Source organism: Hetaerina americana, unplaced genomic scaffold (assembly GCF_022747635.1).
Source record: "Hetaerina americana unplaced genomic scaffold, ioHetAmer1.1.p SCAF_10, whole genome shotgun sequence".
Taxonomy (NCBI): Eukaryota; Metazoa; Arthropoda; class Insecta; order Odonata; family Calopterygidae; genus Hetaerina; species Hetaerina americana.
The window spans coordinates 30,188,605-30,215,760 of NW_027286070.1; the positions used below are offsets into that span (position 1 = coordinate 30,188,605).

The window sequence follows — 27,156 nt, forward strand, 5'->3', positions numbered from 1 at the left end:
GATGCACTTGGAGGTGAATGTGACAATGGTTTTTACTTGTTCCAATAGGGTGCGCTGCCTAGCCCTGACCCTCTTCTACGTGTTGCTGCTGCCGAGTGTTTAGGGCGCCTTGCTCAGGCTGCTTCTGACCCACATTTTACAGCTCGGTTGGCACAGGCAAGCTTCGATAGACTCAAGGTTGCAAGGTAAACTATACTCAGCACTATAGTTGGATTTGTTTAATAGCTTGTATGTGTGGATGATTCTTAATGATATTATCAACATGATTTAAAAATTATACAGTATAATTTTCCATCTATTTACCCAAAAGAAATTTTTTTACTAAGTTTGTGCATTAAAATAAACTATAATTTAGTTTAATAAAACTAGATATCCATATTAGGAACCTTCAAACTATTAAGTGCTCTGTTGAATGAACTCTTATTCCACTCCCAACCTCATAGCATCTACAAATTGAATGCGAAAAAATCTCCTTATAACTGCTTTCTTTAGAGCAAAAGGTAAATGTGGACCATGGTGTAAAATTCTCCTTCTTAGCTTGGAATTTCTACAAAATTATATAAAAAATATTCACTCATGAGGGATTACATTGTCTTCGTATTGTTGTTATCATAAAACTGAGCAGAGTGATTATACTGTGACTCTCATCTTATCTCTCCCTCCGAATCCCCAAGTCTTTAGCTTTTCATATTGAAGCCAATTTTAGATCATAACTGCAGAGGGAAGATGATTGACCTCTTTGACCAAATTGAACTCTTATGAAATGAGCAATTGGTAGAATCGATTGTCAATAGCCAAATGAGGGAAATGACTGTACATTTGGTAGTTATTCCTTCAGACATTTTCAATGTGAAACAGTTCTTCATAAACTGCTGTTATTCATATACTCCTCAGGTTCCTCCAAGGATGAGTTTGCAATATGTCTGGCAATGGTAATGGGTTCAAGTCAGAATTTCAATCAATCTCTGGTTGGAATATGTTTTTTCCTCTTACTCAAAGCTGGTATAAGTAGTTACTTTTTTTGAAATTTTCTTTATTTTGATCAGGGAAAGTAGAGTGGTCATGGATTAGTGGTTGATAGCTGCAGTTAATGGAGCAGGATAACAGGACTCTAGGCTTGACATGTCGAGCCACTTAGCATTACATCCATATGAACTGTCTCACAGAATGTTTCAGTGAGTCACACAGATTCTGAGCCACCAGCAAAACAATCTAGCAAATCTTTATTGGATAACTTACTAGAGGGAATGTCACAAGGGTTACCTAAATGTTGAATTCAATTATTAATATTAGTGAATACTTCCAGTTCATTTAGATTATTGAAAATTTTCATTTTGCCTGATGTCATCATTATACTTATAGAAATTATTAGATGTGCCAAGTGCAGGTATGAATTCCTTCTGTGAACTCACTGTACTTTACCCTAAGGAGGAGTGATTTCAGCTGTAAGAGCACTCTATTGACCCATATAGCCACTCCATGGACCCTCTAAATTATTTGGCAGTATTTATTAAGCATTCTTGAATGTACATTACACCTTCTGCTGACACTGGATCTTTTATCATGAGGATATGCATTTTATCTTTAACATTAGATAAAAGCATTAGAGTAGCTCTGGCCAAAAGTCTCTGCAGTCTGCTACCCCCGCTTAAAACATCATGTGTGTAATAAAACTTTAATCAAAAATGATACGTTTTTTATTGATTGTTATTTCCTGTGCTGTCACCCTGATAATGTTTTAACGTGTACTGACAGACTTAGCCATCAATGTGTGGAAATTTATTTTTACCCAATACTTGTAGTATTTTACTTTTTTGCTATTGTTATATCATTTGAATTATTCTTTTCGTGTTTTTAATTTGGTTGATTAAGTAATCAATGTTGATATAGCATATCCCAAATAAATCCAGAATTACCTACCTATGGTTTCATTATCTTTTAAAAATCACAATGTGTTGTATATCATGGACAAATTATCTCAGAGTTACCTCAAGATTGATCTAAGGGTGGTTCTGAATGTTATATATGGGCTGTTTATTTTTCTTAATTTTCCAAATATTTGTGATGATTTCAGAGATGCTGCCACACGTACTGGGCACTCATTGGCCCTGGGGTGCTTGCATAGGAGAGCAGGGGCAATGGCCATGGGAGGAGGTAGTGGGGGAGGAGGAGGTGGAGGGGCCCAGCACCATCTACGCACTAGTGTTGGCATTCTCCTTGCTTTGGCTGGGGATCACTCCTCACAGGCAGTTCAGGTATGTAATACAGTAATATAGCATGCTTTGAGACCCACATTTTGCGTGTGGTGGCAAGCATCTGACTTGCATTTGACTTATAGGTCATTTGACATAGTCAATCCCAATATTTGTCCACCAAATTTGACTCACCTAATAAGTTCCATTTTCATCTTACTTTTCACCTTTATCTGAAATCAAGTGGAAAATTTTATTTAATAATGGAAATCTGAAGAATTGGAATGAGTTATTAGGACAATACATAAGGCAGGGGTCTAAAACTATTATATTTAGACTATGTTGTGATTTTTTGATTCATGATACATTCTGCAATAATTAGCTTTCCTTAGAGTAATATTTTGTAGACTGGGTGTACTCTTTTGGTTTTATTTAGACTTAGACCTCATGGCTTAATATAAGAGTAACTTATATTTCTTCATTTTACTAAAATAGAAAAAATCATATTTTATTATGTTCTTGCTAGGAACATAAATGTGGTAGGTGCATGTATGTTAGTATTCATACAATATACCTTTAATAAAACATAACTTAAAATATTTTTTTTCTTGTATTACATTTTTAAGTGGCTATAATAAAATACATTTCAATCAAATGGCTATTCCAGAACAGTTTCCATTGGTATCAATGAAGTGGTACTGGAGAAAATAATTATACACAGGGGAATACCTGATATCGCATTGGACTGCTTAATTATCATAAAATTTGCCTTTTAATGTCTTTTATTCATTTTTACTTTTGTAGGTGTGGTCTCTTCATGCCCTGTCATTAATGGCAGATTCTGGAGGTCCCATGTTCCGTGGTTTTGTGGAACCCTCCTTGGCATTGGCTTTGCGCCTTCTTCTTCGTGTACCCACTCATCATGATGATGTCCATCAATGTGTTGGACGATTGCTGTCTGCATTGGTTGCCACAATGGGACCTGAACTTCAAGGTAATCCTCTGCAATATATGCTGTATTCATTGTCTATAGGCTAGCGACATAGGCTGGGCTGTAGTTAATGCTACATAGTATGTGTAAACTGTGCAGATTTTATCACTATTTTGCGAAAGAAAATAATTTTTCAAATGTTGACTCTTCAGGGAATGGCGGCTCAGTCTGTACAGCACGGTCCTCCTTCCTCTGTGCTTGTGCTGCATTACAGCTGCAGGGAGACCCTCTTGTTGAAGCTGAAGCCATCAATTGCCTTCAGCAGCTTCATTTGTTTGCTCCCCGACACCTTCATCTTTCGACACTTGTACCCACAGTCTGTGTGAGTAACTTTAAAATAAGTTTTATTTTAGAATGCAGAGCATTGATTCAATTTCATCTTATTCAATGCAGAAATGTTGCATCTGTGAATATGATGTCTTTGAAAATTCTTTTAAATCTTTCCAGAGGTCATTGTGTAATGAACATCGTGTGTTAAGGCGGTCTGCTGTATCCTGCTTGCGACAGCTGGCTCAGAGAGAGGCAGCTGAAGTTTGTCGTGTGGCACGTGCAGCCTTGTCTGGTGGTGATGGTGTTACTAATCCTGCTCATGGTATGTATGACTCATTTGATGCATTCCCTAAAATGTTTAGTTTTATGCTTTTAGGCTTTGTCTGTGTGCTTTGAAAAGTAACCTAGGTGTAAGGCAACTGAGAAATTGACCGTCTCATGAAACAGCTTCATCCAAAGTCATTGATTCAAATGAGAAACTATTTCTTACATCATTTTATTGGGTAAAATTTTTAAATAAATTGAAAAAAATGAGGCGATTGGAAAGAAAATTTACTAATTTAAGTTTAACCAGTGTTGTTATTAATTCTGTTAAAAGAAGCTCCTTCAAAAGTAAAAATGCAACTAGCACATAATATGGCATCACATACTTGCACATATACTTGTATTTCGGTAACACAACTCAGATATTTCATTGCTGTGATTTTGAGTGATGCATGCATTTTGGAAGGCCTGTGCTCATTCACTAAAGTGACCATTCTTATTAATCATTTAGGTGGTTCCGTAGTTTCTGGCGAGAAAGGTGGCCTTCCTGCACTCCTGTTTCGTATGCTTGACTGGGAAGGTGGCTGTGAGGAAGGAGGATCAGAGGAAGTTGAAGGAGTCATCAGAGACCTCCATGATACCATAATATCCATGCTTCAAGCTTTGGCTCCATTACATCTAACGGAATGGCTTCATCTGTGCAAAAGGGTACTCACAGTTGCACCAGGTGAGAATATAGAAAGAGTACATGGATAAAAGGTTGCTAATTGATCCTTTTTTTACAGTCCAAACCTCCCTCTACAGTGAGTGGCAGGTCTAATCTTTTATTTTCCCATTATGGGATGAATGGAAAGGCAGGTGTAGAGAGCATAAGGGAATATTTTACCTCTGCTATCGCAGCATCCATTGGCACCTTAGATATAAACAGTTGTTATCAAGTTTTTCACTTACATCGCGGTAGATGATAGCACTATCATGCAAAAATAACACGTAGGGGGTCCACCAGGCATTTAAAACTTTAAAATTATTTATTAATGTGCTTTGCAAGCAGGTTCCAGTGCCCGCTTAATTTTTGGGAGTGGGTGTTGCAACCTTTCATATTTACCTGATGAAAAGTATTTTAATTAATTCAAAGTATGAAGATTATGAAGAATATTCTTATAAGGTCTCACTTGTGTCCATGCATGGAAATTAGAATTCATAGTAATGTTAAAACGTTTATTTATGAAAGGTAGTTAATTTTCTATAGTTTTAATACAAATTTCTCTGTGTTCGTCAAATGCATTAGTTAAAGTAGATTTCGCTGATAAAACTTTAACATACTTTTATTGATGGACTGGATTTAAGGATCCGCAGTAGCTTCTTTCAAAATTTGTGGTCTCTGCGTATGGATAGGGAAACAGTGACCCACTTTTCTTCTCTTTCTGCTTCTTATAATAACATTTCAACAAATATAAGTAAACAAAAATTGAGGGGAAAATTATCGAAAAATGAGTAAAGTAATAAGTATTCAAGTGGAAACAATCTGAGCTGGTAGAGTTACTCCGTTATGCCAACTGGTTCTTCCCCTGGCACCAGCCACTTAAACGTAAACTAACCATTGGAGAAAAAATCTCATATTGCATTTCAAGTCACTTTATCTTCAACTAATATTTAAATGAAAGAGCTACAATTTCTTGAGAGTGAGAAACATTAAACATCAATGCTTGTTAATTTTATTTATCACGTAGTCAAGATTACCTCTTAGAGAAACTGATTTAACTGTTTGGCGGTTGCTTTTTCTGAAAAAGAAAAGGAAACAAAATTTCAAGCTTTCAAAAGGATTTAAATGAAGGAAGGAATCCAGGAAGAAATAAAACGAGTTTTCAATGTCATGACTTCAAAGAATAGGGCCCGGAATACAGCAGTTGGCGCAAGTGTTATCTATACAGATATAGTTATAACTGCTTGAGTAATCAGCCCACCCTATCATCATACAAGTAAACTATTGAATTCTAAAATGAGGCTGTAATTGCTAAAGGATGTATGGAAAGAAGCAATTGAATATACAAGTTAGCACAACTGTGGGTTTCTAATGTTCAATTGTCATTTGGGGAAGTTTGCAACCATGCTATTGCCAAGTTGTATTTGCAACCATGGTATAACCATGTATGGCAACTGGAAACCTCCCAGTTACACCACCTGAGATTGTTTCTTATAATTATTATTCAATATTCATTATAATTCTCAATAGGGGCCCAAAAGTAGCCAGGAATATTGAGGAGAATGCTAATAAAAAGATGCAAGTTAATTTGTGTGAATATGAAAAAATTAATTCTCACTGCTCTCCTAAGTTAACTGAGGAAGTTTTCCTACTATAAGACCCATGGCTTCTAAGTGAGAATTCTAAAGAGGAGTTCAACTTGTTAACTTAACTAAGAATATTTTTAATTCAGAAAAATTTTCCCACATGCAAAAATACATACAATAAAAGCGTAAGATTTGATGCAAATCAATTTTTCCAGGTGTTTTTTTTTTCATAATTAGCCAATGACTTGTAATTGTGAATCTTACAGAATCGGGTGCGGAGTCTGGTGAAGAAGATGCCATCAGTGTTTCTGGTGAAGGAGAAGGTGGCAGTGGACCGTACAGTTCTCCAAGGAATGAAGATGATGAAGAATATGATGACTCTTCAGAGTTCCGAGCTGGTGGGGAAGTTGAGGAAGGATGGGGCGAGGGTGGCGCTCCAAACTTTCCAACGCACTACTCAATCCAGCCAAGGTGGCCCACGAGATCATTTGCTGCCCGTTGTGTTCGGCAGGTTGGTTTGATCTCTTTCATCAATGAGAATTAAGGGGCCCAATGGCATCAGACCCCTTGGCATCTTTCGTTAAGAGTAGGTGAATGCTGATGCCGGGATTCTCTTCACTCTTCATCCTTTTCTGCCCATCCCTAACGGCGCAAATGACCTTAGCTGTTGGTCGCCTCCCCTAAATACTACTACTAACTTGCCTCTGATCTCTTTTGGTGTTTAATTTTTCAATTTAAGTTTCCTGAAACTCCATTTTTTACATTTTTCTAAATAAACAATTGTTTGTTGCTTAAATTGACTAAGAAAATAAAACTATGATGGATATAGCTGAAACGTTAACAGCAGTCTAGCATGAGCTGAAGATTACTAAAAAGAAATCTTTTCCAATAAAATGAGTGCCATCTATTGGATTTTCTTAGGAATTATTGTAAAATTCAATAATTTAATTGAGCTAGGGGGTACCTATCCTCTTAAATTTCTTGTTTTAAGAACCACAAAACTCTCTTTCTATTTCACCATAGTTGGAATTTGATTCTCCTTCTATGCCTAGTTCTGCTAATCCACAGCCAAATTTTCATCATGATAACCAGTCAGGAGCATAATCACTAGTGCTGCCTAGTTCATTTAGCTGAATTGGCTACATTTGTAAAAGTAGCCCTGATAATGTAGCACCTCCCCTGTGAATAAACTTCCATATAAGCCACTTAAACAAGCTTTTATCCTGGTCACTAGCATCACTTAATCTGGCCCCCTTTCAATCAAGACCTAACTCTCCTACCATGCTCTTGATCAAAAAAAACTATCATATTGACCTCTTCTTTTGATTAGCCATGAATTGTTCCTTCAGGAACACCATTGTCACTGAATGAGCTTGATTTTGAAACATCACCTATCATTCCGTTTTCTGTTCAACTTTTCTCCAGCTCTGAACAATACCATTTTGTAGAAAATGACATTAGGTTAAGATCAGAGAATAATAATTTACGTATTTGGGCAAGTTAAACTGTATAAAGAAGGTAAATTGTGTATTCAAGAGCAAAATGATCAAAACATCTAGAAATGTTTTCAGGGATGAATGTACCATGGTTTGGGCACCATGGTTTGGCTACCATGGAGCAAATGTGAAAATCAACCTACATTTGGCTATTCCATGTACTCATACAGTTAACTCGTAGCAATTTCACCTGAAATAATGACTTAATTTGGATTTACTGATTTTTTAATATTTTTCTGAAAAAATGTACCCTCATTTATGTGGTTGAGAACTTTTCCTGAGTACTTTTCATACCCAAGTTCAATTCCAAGTTTGATACTTTTTTGTGTGTTTATTCGTCAGGTTATTTGGATGAGATTCGGATAACTTGATGTGTAGATTCATGTTGGTATTATTAGAAAGTAGTTATTCTTATGGTTTTTCCATAACAGTTTGCCGTTCACTTTAATGAATTGTAAAACACCTTGTATACCGGAAATTTATTAAAGTTGAGTAATGAATTGCATGAAAAGAGCACAAGATGTATGAATGATACATAGTCTGCATTCCAATAAATTATATATATCTTGATGCAGACCTGGTATCATGCGTTCATTCTGTTATTTTTATGTAACTTACAAATACTTCTGTAAAATATTTTACTATGCAATATATTACAGAATCATTTGGTATGATTTATTTTAATAAATTGAAAACAGTAAGAAATTATGAGTATCATTTTTGTAATAAAATAATATGCCTGTAAATAATATCATGGTAAATGATATTATAAACTTATCATTGTGTGCTGACTTTCACTAATGTTGTTTCTATTGTTTTAGATTCTAGAAGCATGTGAGAGGAGAAGTGTAGCAGAGAGTGGGAGTGGAAACCTGAAAAATGATGAATTGGATACCCGTTATACTGCTCATTTTGATATGGTGCTTGCAAAGAAGTTACAGGCATCAAATAATGGAAGTGAGTCAGAATGTTTTTTTTTCATTTTGCATTTTAAATTTTTGTTTACTATTTGTGAGAATATGAATTGGTCATTAATAATTACTGACTTTAAAATTTTGACTAGTTGCTAATTATCTGTGTTATACCCTTACCAACACTTAGAAATTTTAATAAAATTACAATGGTTAAGATAAATAAATGCCTGAAAACTTTTATATATACTTTTTTTCTAAGTTCATGTTTGAAATACCTGGGCTTTCTTAAAAGTTTTTAATTTCGCAAAATCAAAATTTATTAATGAAACAGTAAATTCTGTATTATCCATGCTAATGGATGGATGATGAAGCATGGAATATCAAAAAACAGGGATCACCAAAATATGCAGTTTAATGATCATGATATAAACAGATATATACAGAAAATTGCAGAGAATGCAGAGGGGAGAGTAATTGTAACTGAAATGTATTTTTTATCTCCTTTTTCACAGATGATTTTCTGGTTCTGCATTTATCAGATTTGGTACGAATGTCTTTCATTGCTGCTACAAGTGATTCAGATGCTCTTCGTTTAGAAGGCCTCCGTACCCTGCATGCTCTTATTGATAGGTTTGCCAGTATTCCAGAGCCTGGATTCCCTGGTCATGTTCTCCTTGAGCAATATCAGGCACAGGTGAGTTATCGATTGAATAAGGGATTGATGAATGATTCAGCTGATGTTAAGGGAAATTTTCATTTACCCATAGTTTTGCTCATTTACAGCTGGTATTGTAAGATAAGAAAGTCTCCCAATTTAGTGAATAGTGACACTTAAGCCTTTTCGGTATTAATGATTATGATAGTATTACAGGCCATGATACTGCTATCTTAGTCTTTTCTGCTTATCTCTAGCTCTCTCTCGGACACTTAGTGGTGTAATCACTCAATATGAACAAACAAAGACTTTTTTTTCAGAGAGATTTATTATTACAAATATTAAATATTGGTATTTATTTTTTTAAATATCACATGTGGGGAAGTGAAAATATTGCAAATCTATTTTTTTGTCAAAAATTGGGTGAACCTCCTTATTCATGCAATGAATATCCTACTTAATACCTTAAGTGGTCAAACTAAAGGTAGGCATGAGGGTGATGTTGGGAATGAGTGCTCTGAGTTAGTTCATAAGGGGCAGCTAATGCATGCAAGGAAATGAGAAGTCAGAGAAAGGATGTTTTTAGATTGAGGCGTACATCATATTGTGACTTACAAGAGATTCATTAATGTGTTCTTTAGGCCCAAACCAGGAGTATAAGCAGTCAAATACCCAAACTGCCATAAATGATAGATATTTATCGTATTTGAATTAACCTCTTGACAGTCATATCCCAATAATTGTGTACAAACAGATAATAAGTAAAACTCTCATGCAAGCACAAAAGTGGTGGTGCTTATTTAATTGGGAGAACTTCCCGTCTCATAGTACAATACTTACAGTTCACATTAAAAACATGTTAAAAGATTAAATTTTTTTTAAATATTTGGCCTAATAAATTATCTTGATCGAATGGTTTTTCAGAATAGGTGTGTTATTTTCTTTTTTGGTTCATTTTTCCTACTTTCATGTTTCTATCCTTTAGCTTATGTTGATATTGATTTCCCTATATTTTACAGTTCAGAATATTCTGTTTTGATCTGCAATGCAATTATTGCACTTGTGTTGTCAATTATTTTTTCAGTTTGATTCAATTATTTTGTCATTCACACAGTTTTTTTTCTTGCCATAGTGAATCTTTAGTATTAACATACATTGTCACATATGCGATATTGGCTCCTATCTTTTATTTGCCTGTCTAGTTTGGGCATAACCCTATAGGTTAAAATTTCCATCTAGCTCTCAGTAAGTTCTCTCACTTATTCCATGAGTACTATTGGTATTTTACTTGTCTCTCTGGTAGGTGGGAGCAGCTTTGCGTCCAGCATTTTCTCCAGACACACCACCACATGTGACTGCAGCTGCCTGTCGTGTGTGCAGTGCTTGGATTGGAAGTGGTGTTGCTAGGGATCTGAATGATCTTCGTCGGGTGCATTTGCTTCTAGTGTCATCATTAGGGAAACTTCACCGTAGAGGGGCCTCCGCTCCCACCCGAGGTTCGTATAACTTTGTTTGACATTTATTTCGAATATATGTAGGGGTATGTAGGGGAATGGTTGCCCAGTGCGGCTAATAACTAATTCCCATTATCTTGCCCCTTGTAAACCCATTTTTAGAAAGCTGGGCCTGTTACCTTTTCCCTGTGTTTATATTTTATATGTGTTATTGTATACTTACAATAATTTTACCAAATTTTATAAAAACAGTGCTGTACACAGCCATTTCACAAGAAGTTCTAATGACCTTCATATCCCATATGTATGCACTTCAAGTTCTTTGTGTGGTCCAAACTCAATGGGTTTAAAACTTTACAATGTATTACCCAATGAGTTTTCAATAGTTGTAGTTTTCATGAGGTGTCAATAGTTTTTCCGTTTTTAAATCCAAAATTAAAGCAATGTTACTCCAGAAAATATATTACAAGGTTTTGGATTTCATTAATGATGGAGTGTAATATTGTTATAGTGTGCTCTGTTCTAGTAATTAGTATATTATTCTACTATCTTTTGATTTGTCCTATATCATGTACTTGATCGCTGGACCAATAAAATTATTCTTATTATTATTTTATTATTAGTAAATAGAATACTAAGCTACTGACCGAAGGATCCAGGTTTAATCCCGGGTGATGCCTGTGGACACCATCGGATTCACCCGTGCTATTTGATTTTTTGGTTAGCAGAGCTTCTTGGAACACCAAAGGTGGTATGGGGAAGGGCATATCGCCTGTTAAATTTTAAGTTGATTACTGTGGTGGGTAGGGGTGTGCATTGTTTTTTTAATAATAATAATAAAATGTCCATTGGGGAACGATTGAGAATCGATGGTTTCTTCTTCCATCTAACCCCTAGTCATTTAAATGCATAAATACATCAATAGTCATTTAAACAAAGAGTATAGAAAATATTTACTGTGATTATGGGAAAAAATGAGATAAAGTATTTTTGAAAAATAATAATAAATAAAATAAATGCTACATTGGGGAAAAAATTGGGTAGTGTGTGAAAAGATACATAAATTTTTGAGAAAAGCATAAGTATTTTGAACTGATATCCTCAACGAAAAAGCCAACTGCCAGAAAACACTCGGGGAGGGTGTGAAAAACCTGCATACTGATCAATGTTGAAACAAAAGTCAAGCAAAATTTGGGTGAATCATATCACAATTGAATGATTCATTCAATGAAATTAGTACTGGAAATTCTTTGTAAATCATCCAAGACGGTTAGTGGTGATTTATAACTAGAATATATTACAACATACCATCGGCATACCATCACACTGATCATGATAATAATAATTAGCGGATTTATGTTGAGGAAGGCCTTCCATTAGAGGTTATGATTGTTGTGAGTCTGTTACATGCAGACCACTGTAATGTACTAGTTTTTAGACAGTGAAGCAATCTTGTACTATGGTGAGTCCTATGTAATAAATAAAATGAAACAGAAAATGGGTAGTTTGCTAAGGAATAGCTACTAACATCTGTTGGATTGGAAAAGTTTCATCTGACCAAGAATCACATTGTACCCTGTGGCATCCAAGTGGTAGGTGTGTACTCGTCTCCCTGTATTGGAAAATTTTCAGTTAGGATTTATCTATTTGCATTTAACTAACAGCACCAGGGGTCTATGGTTTACAAGAAAGAAAATGAAAGTAGATTAATAGACATTGGTAATTGATTACTCAGAATTTTATATATGCTTTTCCACTAACCTTGTATTTTCAGCTGATAATACTGGTTCCAAGCGGACAGCAGGCAATATGATACTGTACAATGAGAGTATGGGCACTCTGGAAAAGCTTTCCATCCTCAAGGCATGGGCTGAGGTATACATAGTGGCTGTTAAAGGGGCAGGTGGCAGAGGGGGTGATGGATTGCTGGCACTGGTGCAGCCAGAGCTGGGTGCGCTGTGGGACCACTGGATGGCAAGCCTCCGTGATCATGCCCTCCTCTCCCTCCCTCCAGGTGAGACTGTAGCTCTAATTGGAATCACTTTGGAGTTCATGTAATTAGGGTGAAATATAGGGCCAATCTTGTCAATCGAGGTATGTCATGTAAATGCTTGGTTAATTTCAAATTTCTCCCCAAAGTGATGATCTTGTAGTGATGACTATCCCCATTAATGTATGTTTGGTATTGTAATTGACCATTGTTTTTGTATACTGAATGAGAAACTTTTCAAATTTATACAGTTTTAGGGCTATTTGGTGAGCCCTAATATCTTCCTAATAGCCCATTCATATTTAAAATGAGACCAGTGGTAACAAAAAAATACCTATAATAAAAAATAAGACCATGGGCATTATAGTTGGGAAAGAAAAATATGATCATGGACTGTTGTTGGTCAGGCAAAATGAATGTTTGAGTCATGGATAGCATGAATGGTTGTTGCTTTTTCATGTCTTTTACTCTGTGGTGAATGTATTACTTTGTATAGGGTATACATTTACTATTATCTTTATCACATTCATATTTCTAGTATACACATCCATAAGTATTCATTAATCAAATTGTTGTTGAATAGTAATTACAAGGATCAAGTTGACATTTCTTGGAGCAGGATTTCTTTAAATTGCTAATTCAATTTCACTTTTTAATGTGATATTGTCAGAGTTTGGCAGTCAGCTTCCTCATGATGGTGGATCCTTTTACACAAGTGATACTGCAGAAGCTTCCAGGACCCATTATTCTTCATGCTGGCCTCCAATCCTCCATGCTGCTGCACTTGGACTGGAAGCCACTAAAGAAGGAAAAAACACTTCAGGAATAGTTAAAAAACTAGATCCTGAACATTTTCACTTGTTGTTTGGTGAGTTCAAATTTGAATTAATTTCACAGGTCATCCTGAACAGTTGGTCATAACTATCTAAGAACCTATTCAAGGTGTCTTCAAGCATGGGAAATTGGGCAAACCATGGAAACACAGAGAATTTCACTCTCTTAGAAAACTGAGGGAATTGGGTGAATTCTGTAAACAATTGTCTTGTTGTTTGTACTTGAAATTTTATGTGGAAGGCTACCTCCCTTATACTTTTGAAATGGTTAACAACTCTGATTCAAAATGAATCAATGAAATACTGACCAGAATATTGTGGCCAATTGAAAATGGAATATGCAAAATTTTCTAAAAGTTTTTCATTAAATGAAGAACACAATGTATGTTTCTACTGTTCTTTATTTTTGTACTACTAGTTTCAATGTTTAGGCGTCATCATCAGGTACTCAGTACCTGATGGTGATACCTAAGCATTGAAACTAGTATTACTAAAATAAAGAACAGTGAAAATATACATTGTGTTCTTTATTAAATGAACATGAACTTCTACAAAGTTGAGCCTGAAACAATTTAATTAATTTTCTAAAAGTTTTCGTTTACATTACCATTGTCCATAACTTACACTGAGTGATAGATTGAGCGTTGAACTTAGGATTTGCTGTGATAAGTAGTCAAATGAAGGAAGAAGAAGAGTTTCAATCTCTTAGTGCTGGGGTTTATTTCATTGTTTTGTCTGGGTGGTTTATTATGCCCTTATTGTGTGGGGCTTCATAGTTTTCTCTTAATGTCTATAATAAACTCCAGTGTCATATGTATTTAACAACTTCTCACCTGTTTTCTTTGTTACCATGGAGGCTTTCATTCTTATTTCTCCCATAATCTCATCTTAACTACTTTCTTTTCATAAATTGTCATTCAAATCTAATAAACATCCTTTGATCTTAACCTAATTCCTTTATTAAGACTTTCTCTGATATTTATTAGCTGCCTTTACTAATTTAAGATTAACTATTATGAAATACAATCCCTACCTATTTTAGTTTGATTTAGCTTTAATACTACCTTGATCAAAAAGTTCCCGGAATAACCACCGTGTGGCGCTCCCATCGTTCCGATTTGAGTTCTGTTTTTTTGTTAAATTGGTACATCTGTTGTTGATATTCCCTTTAAATCTTAGTGTCATAACTTGACATTTGCAAAAGTTACGTAGCCAAGAGTACATCTATCTCTGTGTGTGTTGGCGATTTTTTACAATTGCAGAAATGGATTTAAATTTGCAACAACGAACTTGTATTAAATTTTGCGTAAAAAACGGATTTAGTGGCGCACGGACGTTGGAAATGTTGGAAAAGTGTTTCGGCAACGATTCTCTAAAAAAAACGGTCGTTTACCAGTGGCACGAGCGGTTCAGAAGTGGTCGTGAGTCAATCGAAGATGATGAACGCAGTGGCAGACCATCGACATCGAAAGTCGGTGAAAAAATTGATAAAGTAAAAGAAATGTTGGTCAATAACCGCAAATTAACCATCAGAGAAATAGCGGAGGACTTGAACATTGCCTATGGATCCGCCCAAGACATTGTGGTTAATGATTTGGGTTTCCGTCGTGTAGCAGCAAAGTTGGTGCCAAAAGACCTCAATTTCATGCAAAAAAGAGACCGTGTTGACGTCGCAAAAGACATGATTTGCGAGGCTGAATCCGATCCCACATTCATCAAAAGGATCATTACTGGAGACGAGACGTGGGTTTATGAGTACGACACGCAATCCAGACATCAGGCAAGTGAATGGCGTTCACCAAATGAGCCGAGACCAAAAAAACCACGTCGTTTTCAGTCAAAAAAGAAGGCAATGCTGACGGTTTTCATGGATTACAACGGTGTAGTGCATCATGAATTTTTGCCAGAAGGCCAGACAGTAAACAAAGAGTATTATTTGGGCGTTATGAGACGTTTGCGTGAAGCAATTCGCCGAAAGAGACCAGAAATGTGGGCAGAAAACTCGTGGATTTTGCACCATGATAACGCACCGTCGCACAGTGCTATCATTATTCGTAATTTTTTGACGAAAAATGCAACAAATACCATCCAACAGCCACCGAATTCACCTGATTTGGCTCCCTGTGACTTCTTTCTGTTCAATCGAGTTAAAAAACCATTACGGGGAACGCGTTTTAGCAGCCGAGAGGAAGTAATGGAAAAATTGCAGGAAGCACTGATGGACATACCGAAAACCGAATATAAAAAATGTTTCGAGGATTGGATCAAGCGCTGGCATAAGTGTGTTGCAGTCGATGGGGATTACTTTGAAGGGGACAATATAGATTTAGATGAATAAACTTGTATTTTTAATTTTCTGAATAAATTCCGGGAAATTTTTGATCAAGGTAGTATTCCATTGTGAAACACAGGTTTTTAATTGCTGAAAATCAGTAGTGGTCATCTTCAATGCTTCTTTTCCTCTAATGGGTCTTCACAAGAGTGGATCCCTCTACGTTTCTTACCCATATTTATGGTTCACCATGAAAATTTATGTTTTTGAATGTACTGGTGGAAAAATATGTCAAGTCATGATCTACATGAAATTGAGGTTGAAGTGGTTTGATGTTTAAAAACTATTTCTAAATGTATTTTCATGATTTATAAAGGAATTATCTTACAGGATTTTATTTAAATAAGTAATATACACCCAATTCACAATCAGATGAAATAAATGTAAATAAAAAAGTGTTAAATTGAAAATTTTGAGTATGACTTTCAATAAAAGAAGGTTTCTTATATTCACATGTGCTATTGTATTAAATTAGTTGTATGATAATCTCATTGTCAACAGCTTTATCTAATGATAGCAGTATGTCATTTATCTGCTCATCATTGAAGCTCTTTATTTTCTTTCATGGCACATACTTAAATAGTCATTATTGTAAAGTAAATGCCTCATCTTATTGATTATTTTATTATTTAACTTTATTAGGTATCTGTATGGAGTCTCTCTGTGGACCACGTTCTTCTTCTGAACCAAAGGAGTCAGTGATGACATGCCTCTACGCTCTACAAACCCTGCTGTCATCTCCATCTGGCCGTTCCTTACTAATGCCCTTGAATCCCCAGAATGCTAATCCAAATCCTGTAATTCCTCAGCCTACAGCCAATCTGCAGTCCAGCCAACATACTCTTCCAGACAAGTCACTTGCTATTGAACTTTGTAATGTATTGCATAGGCAAGTATTGACCTTTAAATGAGATGTCATGAGTTAAAAGATTTTATGCTTTCTACATAGACTTTTCATTGATTTTCAATACTCTTATCTCCATATCTATCAACAGGCTTGTCCTCACTCGAGAGTGGCCTGAAGTTCATGCTTTAGCAATGGAAGTTGTAACTAGCATCCTCAAAGCTGGTATAGAAGCTCAAGATACATACAAACGTAAGGTTCTGAAAGGTAAAATTAATATTCCATTATTTATATTAGTCTTACAGATACTGATAACATATTTTTACCTATGTGTCATTATAATTCAAAGCCATCTCTTACTTTGTGTGAAAAAATTGAAGACTACTTTTCAGGAATTGTTTGAATTTATCTCTTCCCATTGTTTAGTCTGTTTGTGGAGATATCTGATAATTTTTAACATTTATGTAGTAAGATACATGTCTCACAGGAATATTTGCTCCCATTCCACTTATTATTTCATAACTTTTATTATGTATTGTAATTATAACTGAAATAATCATAGCTTGAAGTGTTTCATATGACTCTGGCATTTGAAGAGTTAGTACCAAATTAATGCTAACGTTAATGCCCAATTGTACCTTGCATAATGGATATTCATTTCATGTCACTTTTTTAGTGACATTTCGAAATTACCTTCTGTGTTCATTAAATGATACTTTGTTTTGCTTTCATACTTGATTTTGAATAAAGCTTTTTCCTTGAATTATATAATTACACATTTAAAGTTACTTTTCATGATTTTGCATGAACCTCAACAATTTTTCATATAAATTGAAGCATTAAGTTAAGAAAAATTAAAATTTTATTAAATTTGTATAAATACCAAAAGGCTTATTGGTAAGGACCAACATTGTTAATGGGCTATATGCATTGAAACCATGTATTAAATCCGACTTTTTTCAGTTAACTATAATTCAAAGCTAAAGAGAGCCACCACCATAACCAGGGGATTCTTTTTGATTTTTAATGTGGGTTAATCAAAATGCATCTACGATGGAATTCAAAGCCATGATCGATTCCAAGCACTCATAGAATATCAGTCAATTTGGAGTGTTCTCCTAGGCAGAGCATACCAAAAAGAATGTATGTATAGAAAAGTTACATTTATAAATTACAATGGCATTGCATTGAATGTGGTCAAGGATTGTCCCTCAAGGAGAGGAGAATACAGCTCAATGTCGCAGTGATATAACTTATCATTCTGATGCAACCATTTCATTCTCTCTATAACTTTTTTACTTAGCCACTGGATTAGGTATGAGATGGTGATACGATGATGAATAAATCAAAGTCAATACGCCATTGAAGCTGGGCTATGTGAGGGAAAGTTGAAGTAGAATTGGTGGCCTGATGAGGTGTAGGAGTTGCCAAGCATAATTACTCATAAAATATAAGTTATGGTATACAGTAAAAGCTCTTTGCATGGCATAGTGGCCACCCTCCTCTTGAAACTGTAAAGCTACATCAATAGAAATGCTTCCAAGTGTATATAGGGATTGTAAGTATCAGCATTTTTTTACTGACATTGTCCCTGTACTCTCTCCTAAAAGTACAATGTGGAGAAGAGGAACACCTCAATGACTTTTTACAGAGCTTGACACCTGCCCTTCACTTGAGGCATATTAGTAGTAGTATTTTTTAGGGGAGCCAACGGACGGACACCTTAGCTCATTTGCACCATTAGGGATGAATGGGAAAGGAGTAAGGGTGAATAGAAACCTGGCATCGGCGTTAGCCTACTATTAAGCAAAGGCACCAAGGGGTCTGTGGTTTTTTGTCCTATCCGACAGATGATGTACTCACTCAAAAATGCTCTCCACAAAGCATCTCAAGTAGGGATCTGGATACGACTGAAAAAGATCTGCTGTCTCCAGGATTCAAATCCGGGACCTCTGGGTGGGAAGGCAGTGTGCTAGCACTGCACCATTCCGACCACCCCTCCTTCTCTCATGTTTGGCAATAAGTGATGAAACTCATGTCCTATCATGAGAAAAACTACCATGGGTACATATTGAGCCTTTTCCAAAATAAATACTGCATGTAATTTAATTGATACTCCACATGCTCATGATAGTAATATTTTAATTTTTAAGGTCCCTCAAAGGCTTGTCTTATTACAAGGTAAACTCAGTATACAAATCCATATCACTTCAATATAACTTTTGTATCCATGGAATTAAAGCTATATAACAATTTTGGCTTATACCATATTCATGCTTATTTCCGTATCTTGTCCACTTTTGCACAACCTTTAAACACACATTTTTATCAGACAGCACCATTACACTAACTTCTCTAACCAGTAAAAATATATTCCTCTACTTTACTGAAAGTATTGACATAATCAAAATCTCATTTCCTCAGGTTACAGTATATCCAAATCGATTTTCAAATGTGTAATCCTCTATTTGAATTACTGCTCAATTCTTTTTAGATATCTCCACGTTTTTAAACACAGTATTGTTTTTTCCATTGGTTCACTTTTTATCATTTAGTATGTGCACTATTGTGCTGACATCTGCTATCAGAAACAACTTTATATATTTGATTGGAATCAGATATTATATACTCTGTGCCTTATTTTAGCAAATGATACCATTCTTAAAATTGAATGACTAAGATGGATTATTGTGTGATTTTCATCACTGGCAAAATTCCTGTAATTGTTACTAAATGTGTATAAAATTTTGGTTTGGGGAAAAATAGAGTAAAGTGGTTGTCAGTAAGGCCATATAATACCAGCTGTTTACTCCATGAATAGCTCTGGTTTGGCCACATTGGTCATTTCTTAGCTAAATGAGATTATATTTTAATGGGAAAAATTGCTGATTCAGTTTGTAAACTATTCCATAATCATGAACCATTTAATATTCAATTAATAATACTAGTAAACTGATTTCTACCACGAAAAGAACCTATAATGATAATAAGTTACTTAATTCCAATAACAAGTCCAAAACTGCATGGGAAATAATTAATGACTGTAGAGGTAAGAAAAATCCACAACTCACTCTCCCAAAACTTTGTAACCCTGAAAATAACACTGCCATTAGCTATTCATCTCTAGCTAATAAATTTAACAAATACTACGTATCAGCTCCTTGCCTAACTACTTCTCCAGCCAATGTGCTTTTAGCAAATGCACCATCGTCAATGTTTGCCAAGCCCTGTTCTGAAACCAATCTAAAAACTATTGTCTCCTCACTCAGAAACAAATCCAGTACTGGCCCAGATGAAATTCCTGGTAAAGTTGTTCATCATTGTTTTGAAGCCATAAAAGCACCCCTTTTATTTTTAATTAATGAATCTTTGATACAAGGGATTTTCCCATCCCAATTAAAAGAATCAAAAGTAGTGCCCATTTATAAAAACCATGGCTGTGTAAATGATTTGAATAACTACAGACCAATAGCCGTCCAAAATACATTTGCTAAAATATTCGAAAAAGCCATGTATATGCAAATAGCATCTTATCTCGAAAAAAACTTCCTACTTTCTAATTCTCAGCATGGATTTAGATCGGAAAGGTCTACCACAACTGCCATATGTCAGGCAATCGACAGCATACTTAATTCATTAGATGCTAAACGCAAAACTCTTGGAATGTTTTTTGACTTGTCAAAGGCTTTTGATAATGTAAACCACAATAGACTACTAATTAAACTCAATAGAATAGGAATTAGAGGAAGTCCTTTAAACTGGTTGAAGTCCTTTATTCATAATCGCACTCAAAAAGTAGTGTTATCAGTTGATGGGTCAAAATATTCATCCGAAGCATACCAAGTTAACAAAGGTGTTCCACAAGGCTCAACCCTTGGGCCACTCCTCTTTCTGATTTACATCAATGACCTACCTAACTGCTTACCAAATAATGATGGAATAATACCAGTGTTGTACGCTGACGACACTAATATAATAATATCAACACAAACATATCCCAGCCTTGTGGAAAAAGCTAAGTCTGTCACACTTGCTATAAACAAGTGGTGTACAGACAACCTTCTAGACTTAAATGTAAATAAAAGTAAAATAGTAAACTTTACACACAATAAGAACATATCAGATGATCTGCTGGTAAAAATCAATGACCTATCAATTGAGCGTGTGACAGAATGCAAATTTCTAGGTATTTCTCTATGTGCAAATATTTCTTGGGATACTCATGTAAAAGCCCTCCAACACAAGCTCAGTTCAACTTGCTACTTATTAAGACACCTGTATGAAACTACAAGTAAAACTGTACTACTCAATTTGTACTATGGGGAAATTTACTCAAATATAACCTACAGTATAATATTATGGGGATCAGCTGCTATTTCTCAAACCATCTTTAAAATGCAAAAGAAAGCTATTAGAATCATCGCCAGGAAACCTTACAATGCTCCATCAAGGCCTATTTTCCATGAATTAAATTTGCTACCTCTCCCATGCATCTACATTATGTTTTTAATTCTATATATAAAAAATAACATCGGCAACTATTCTCTTAACTCTGCCTATCATCATCATTACACCAGAGGCAGGAATGACTTCCATTATGGGAATATAAGAACTAAAGCATTGAAATTAGGACCCAATGAAATGGGCATCAGATTATTTAACAAACTACCCAAAAGTATCAAGGATACACAGGGAACTGCCGTATTCAGGCATAAACTAAAAAGATATCTACAACGCAATATGTTTTACTCGGTTGATGAATATCTCAACAATATTCCCGACCAGTAAGTTCATACTTTTAGTTTCTAGCAATGGTAATGGTCTGATTCATGTTTGTGATCAATGATTTTTCTGAATTTGATATTGTATGTGCATGTTACAGCCGATGTTCATGGGTTTGCACCAAACACTTATGTAACTATGAGCATCTATTCTTTTATGTATCTTAACTGAGCCTGTGTCTTTGCTCCTCATTGACGTGCCTTATATCATGTACATACTTCACCCACCTGGTATTTTTGTATTGTGATCTCTGGGCAAATAAAAAGTAATAATAATAATAATAATGAAATAATTCAGTAGAAACAATCATGCTTAACACATACCTATAAATAGAAAAGAGATGTTGTGAGAGACTTGTAAATTCTCTTGTAAAAATTTCTAAAATCAAAATTTTTTCATCTCCCTGCCTTCAAGTTTGGGTAGCTATTGCTAGTCGAGTTCTTATACTAAGATTAAATTGATTTTTGATGTCTCAAAATTTCAATAATCATAGTTATTGAAATTTCAAAAACTACAATCGAGTAAGTTTAAATTCTTCCCGTAACACTATGGGTAGAGAATTATTAAATTATACTGTGTAAGCTTATTTATGTACTCAATGGTGTGGTTTTGTGTTCATTTCTTTTAAGAAATATCTCCAGCCAATCAAAATAGGGAAGAAATAGTTGGCTTACCTCCGGATATGGACGGTGAGGTTGAAATTACACCAGGACAGTCTCTTGCATTTGCCCTCCTTGAAGTTTGCCTCTGTCTACTGCTTCGCTACTACCCACAGCTGGCTCCAAATTCTCCTGATGTTCCTCCTGCTACCACGCCTCACCCAAACTCATCAGGAAGTGGGACTCAGGATGTGCATCCTGTGTCAAATGCATTGGATGCCATGCGGCAAATTCCACGCCTATGCTCACACCAAGGTTAGTTGCTTAGGGTAACTTGGTGTTAAGTTAGCTTGAAAAGCTGTGAGATATAAAAAAATGTCTGGGAATTCTTACCTGATTGAAAAAATCTGGAAATAAACAAGGTTGGTTAAATGACTATGTGCTCTGAAAATCAAGAGAAAGTAAATTATTTTCTTCCGTGGAAACTAAAAGATTTTCATTCCTAACCATAATGGCCAGGTTGATAACATACTCGCAATGAAATGGATGGTTTCAAATTAAAATTCCCCCTTAGAAATGGATGCTTTAATTATCTTAGGATTAGGTACCTGGTTAGATATTGCAATCTTTGCAGATTATGTATGTAATACCAAAGTGTGCTACTAAAGTTTATCATTTCTGAATTTTATTCAAAATACTCACCTAAATTTCCGAGTGAAATATTGGTACGATTGGTCTTAGACCACCTTGGTAGAAAATTAAGAATGTGGAAATCAAGGGTATAGGTGGGGAAGTAGTGGAAACGCGATTTTGAGTCTGAATGGATGAGATAATGCATTGATAGTGATAATTTATGATTTTGCTTATCTAGTCCTATTGTAAAAATTTCTATTGATTATTAAGTATTTTTTGAATAATGATAATGGAGTAAGATTATTATAATAAATAAACTTGAAAATAAAATGTTGCTGACATAATTTACTGACTAAAATATAGGGAGACATCAGAATATATTTTATTGTTCTTATTATTGTCATGTCTCATTTAAAACAATTTTTCTCTAACACAAATTAGTCTTTTAGTTAATCCCCCCCCAATGATCTACACCACAGAGTAACACACTTTGCACACCCTTAACATGGAATTCAAGGAAAATAATGGAGGTACTTGCTCCTGCTGATATTTGCTTTCATCTTGTTTGCATTTGCACCAGATTGAGATATGTCTTATCAGCAGTTACTGAATGGCAACTTACATCATCGCCAAAAATATGAAGTTTCAATTTCCAGTGACTGTAGTGTTTGGTATGTTGACAAAAACTGATTGAAAATAAAGGTTGGCATTTGCAGCAAATCCTTCTAAATTCGTGAGGAAAAGGATATATCTGTATGATCAAATGAAAGTGTCATGTAGAGTGCTCTGAAAACAGATGGCATCAAAGTGATATTGTGTATGACTTTTAGTTCCCAAGTTTCAGGCAAAGTTCCCAACAGTTTATATCACCATTTTGAGCAAAGAAACAAATAAGATGCTCAATACATCTGCAATGGCTACTTTGTGAAAAAAACTCCGTGTTCATTTATTGCATTAATAGAAAAATGGGGAAATTTGTTTCCTGGATTGGCTCACATTGGTTGAATGATATGCCTCTTATGCCAATAGTCATTTGTAGCCAAGATTTATGAAAGAAGCTAAAGTGGGCTTTCATATGAGAATCCTTGATAGCCCATTTTTCTTGTTAGCACTTCCATCCTTTCAGGTCCTGGTCTCATGTAATTAATTATGGTTAGCATATTTTGGGTACATATTTTGTATGTTTGATGAGAGACCACTTTAACATTTTTCTTTGCTGAAGTAGGCAATCCAGAGACAAACTATATGAAAACTATTCGTAACATGCACTTAAGAAGAATAATCATTGACACAATGTCCTGCATTATATTATTCAAAAATGCTGTCAAAAGACATTATGACTGAATAAAAGTGTACATTTTTCTGGAAAATGGATGAAAATTATCATATGCAATTTATAGACAGCTTTATTAGAGTAGCAGCTTTTCTGGCCATCATAATGTTTTAATGTTTACATTTGGTATTATTTTATGTTTTGGTTAGGAATGCAGGGATATTTGTGTAGACTTTAGTTGCTTCATAGAAATTCCTGCAATAGTCAAATGTTTTCTGCGAAGCAAATTGTATTTAGTAATTTTTTCGAACACCTGCCAAAGCTGAAGTAGTTTCTTTATAATTTTGTTTACCATCACAATAAAAAAGAAATATTTTCATTAATAGTAATTGTATTTTGTCAAATAATTTTATTTTAAGCATATTATTAAAATATTCATGGGACTTCAAAAAAAATAATTTGAGAATGTGTCATACATGTTATGAACTTGTTTAAGATTTATTCTGTAAAAATTATTGTAAGTATAAATTAAACTGCTATATAAACTCAGTAAATTTTAGTATTTTACTTAGTAAAAAAAAGAATTAATGTATGCAGGGAAAGTGTTGAAAAGTTATTAAAGCATTGATTCATTCAGTTTCAAATTGGTAAGCATTGAGGAAGTAGGTACAGAAAATATATATTATGCAATTATATTTTATAATATTGATGAAATGAATGACTTTACCCTATGCTATCACCATCAATCTATGGAATGAACAGTAATTTTGTGGCTACAACACAAAGTACCTACCCTTGAGTTATGTGCACTGCACCAAATCACATCTTCTAAGTAGATTAGGGCAACCCTGATCAGGCAAATCAGGGTTGACCTATTCTACTCTGCACATTTTACTGGTTAGTACATTCAGATTCACAGTTACAGATGCTCATCCAATTCCCTTCAAAAACATGCAAATAAGAGTCAACTGAATTTATTGCAGAAAGAGGTTATTTATACATATATCTCCTTTGAAGGTAATTATAATAGTAAGTACAAAATTGCATTTCAAAAGCTTTACAGTGGGAATACATTCAGTTTCTATTACTTAAACTGATGAATTTCTGTGGTGCTCGGACAGCATCTATATCTCCTGAATGTTAAAAATTCCTTTATTTTATGCAACTTTGGATAGCGCAAAGACTCTTTGGAACTCATCACTTGCACCAAACAGGACAACCCTAATGTGACCCACTTGCACTAACTTATTGACATGGCTATCTCAAGGCTTATCAAAATCACTGGGCAAAACTGTCATGATGAAAGGAAACAAATATGAATTTAGGTTCATGACTGTAAAGTGAAAAATTAATGTAACGGTATAGTCATCTTTATTTGATTTCCATCCGAACTTTATGTGGATCCCAGGTGGGAATGTTTGCTCTCTAGTGTGGCGAATAGCTTTGATCTTTTCCTTCTAATCCATAAGCTCCTCATGACCTGGAAAGGAAGATGCCAAGTACCACTGATAAAATCATTAGAATGAGGTTTTTATTGCTACAAAATCAATTAATGAAATTAGTTAAATCATATTAGTTAATTACTTTAATTAAATTAGTTAAATCAAGCAAATTAATTAAATGAGGTGAGAATTTTTCTGTTCTATTTTTTATATTATTTCTGCATCTTTCATCCACTTTCCCTGTAATAGTAAAACATTCCTAACATCTCTTCATTCTCTTTTTAATTAGGTGCTGTTGCAGTGCTTCCCACAATACTTTATTTGGCAACAGGAGTCCTTGGGGAAGGTGGAGAAACTTCTCATGCTTGCTTGGAGTGCTTGGATTCTTTATGCTGTGATCCTCATGGACTAGATTCTCAATCAGCCAAAGAATGGAGCCGACTGCTGCAGAGTGCATTAGCCAAAGTACTTGATCTAATTTCCTCAGCAGGTAAATTAAAATTCTTTAATCGTTCTGGTACCCTCGCATGGTAATAATTTCAGAGAAATTTCAAGGAAGCCCAATAATCTGGATCCAGTATCTCAGATATTAAACCTGTGCAATCAGCAGGCCAGATGTAACATTTTTAATTAGAAATGTTTTCCACAAAACGTTTTCATCATCAAATGATGATGGCACCTGATAATGATTAATGTTTTGTTGAAACCAGGTTGTTAAACAAAGATTTTTATGGAAATAGATACAGAGTTATTTTGCCTAATATTTTTAATTTCAACCAAGTGATGGCCAAGGCTGTCCTGGCCAATGATAGCCTATTTTTAAGGATTGAGATGCAATTGTGGATGGTACATGGGCCACTTCCATTGTTTATTTACCAAACAATGTGAGTGCATCTTCCATAATAATTAGTATTTGGATATTTACATGTAGGTTAAAACCCACCATGAGTAGATAAAAATAGGTAATGATCCATTAAACCACTCAGACGTTTGGATTTTTTATTATAATTTTCTTTCTTCATTGATTAATCTTAGCTCCAACTCTTGGAGTTAGATATTATAAAAGGTTGATTGAAAAAATTGGAGGGGACCACAGGATAATAGCACAAGGTAAAATAAGTCACTGTCTCAGGTATTACTAAATGAAAGTCTTTCATACTGGGCATTCATGAGGAAAGACTAACTTGGCAGATTCCTTTAGAATTTTTATTTTTCATCACCATGCTTGTGTCCCAAACATTTTAGTGGAATATATGAAGTTAGTCTTCCCTCATTTACTGCTAATAAGGGAACATAATAAAAAGGAAAATGTTGCACAGGTAACTTGGTAATCACCATCACAGAATTAATTTAAACCCTTTTTAAATGCCTAAAATATGTCATGAGACAAATATCTTTTTGTATTCTTTGATTTAATATAAGGTAAATAATAAATTAAATGTAAGCTCCCGAAAAGTTATTACATTTTGCGTAATGATAGGGAAACCAGGCATGTATTACAAGGTGCTAAATATTTTACTTACTGATTCATCCGAAGTGTAAACATTTCAGTGAGAAAGATGCTAATCCTATGACGTTTCAACTTCTCTCCCATTTCTCACATACATAAGTCCAAATGGAATATGTTGACTGGAGCAGAATATATGGACTCATGTATGCAGCATCATACTAGGCATTGATAATGGGATTAATAATCATTGATAAAATTTGGCCTTGATAATTATTTGATCAGACTCAATTTCTGTAAGATGTGTTCAATGGAATGCATATTTGTATTCTGGGATCTACATGTTTCCTCAGAATGCTGACTGAGCCATCAATAAAATATATAATTATTATTTCCAAATATGACATTTAACAGGTTATTTTCAATGCCTACCATTTTGAGTTGTTAAATAACATC

General features: G+C 34.8%; 1 protein-coding gene across 1 annotated transcript in view; it reads left to right on the plus strand.

The window, feature by feature from the left end:
* Nucleotides 1-27,156, plus strand: part of LOC139700036 (HEAT repeat-containing protein 5B) — a 69,200-nt gene that overhangs the window by 34,453 nt on the left and 7,591 nt on the right. The window contains exons 17-32 of the mRNA XM_071598490.1: nucleotides 49-185; nucleotides 2,075-2,255; nucleotides 2,997-3,186; nucleotides 3,336-3,505; nucleotides 3,631-3,775; nucleotides 4,229-4,444; nucleotides 6,273-6,517; nucleotides 8,324-8,459; nucleotides 8,929-9,110; nucleotides 10,375-10,567; nucleotides 12,300-12,539; nucleotides 13,186-13,383; nucleotides 16,323-16,569; nucleotides 16,676-16,791; nucleotides 21,936-22,220; nucleotides 25,543-25,743. Of these exons, the coding sequence (XP_071454591.1) occupies nucleotides 49-185; nucleotides 2,075-2,255; nucleotides 2,997-3,186; nucleotides 3,336-3,505; nucleotides 3,631-3,775; nucleotides 4,229-4,444; nucleotides 6,273-6,517; nucleotides 8,324-8,459; nucleotides 8,929-9,110; nucleotides 10,375-10,567; nucleotides 12,300-12,539; nucleotides 13,186-13,383; nucleotides 16,323-16,569; nucleotides 16,676-16,791; nucleotides 21,936-22,220; nucleotides 25,543-25,743 (3,082 nt within the window). The remainder of the gene's footprint in view (nucleotides 1-48; nucleotides 186-2,074; nucleotides 2,256-2,996; nucleotides 3,187-3,335; nucleotides 3,506-3,630; nucleotides 3,776-4,228; nucleotides 4,445-6,272; nucleotides 6,518-8,323; nucleotides 8,460-8,928; nucleotides 9,111-10,374; nucleotides 10,568-12,299; nucleotides 12,540-13,185; nucleotides 13,384-16,322; nucleotides 16,570-16,675; nucleotides 16,792-21,935; nucleotides 22,221-25,542; nucleotides 25,744-27,156) is intronic.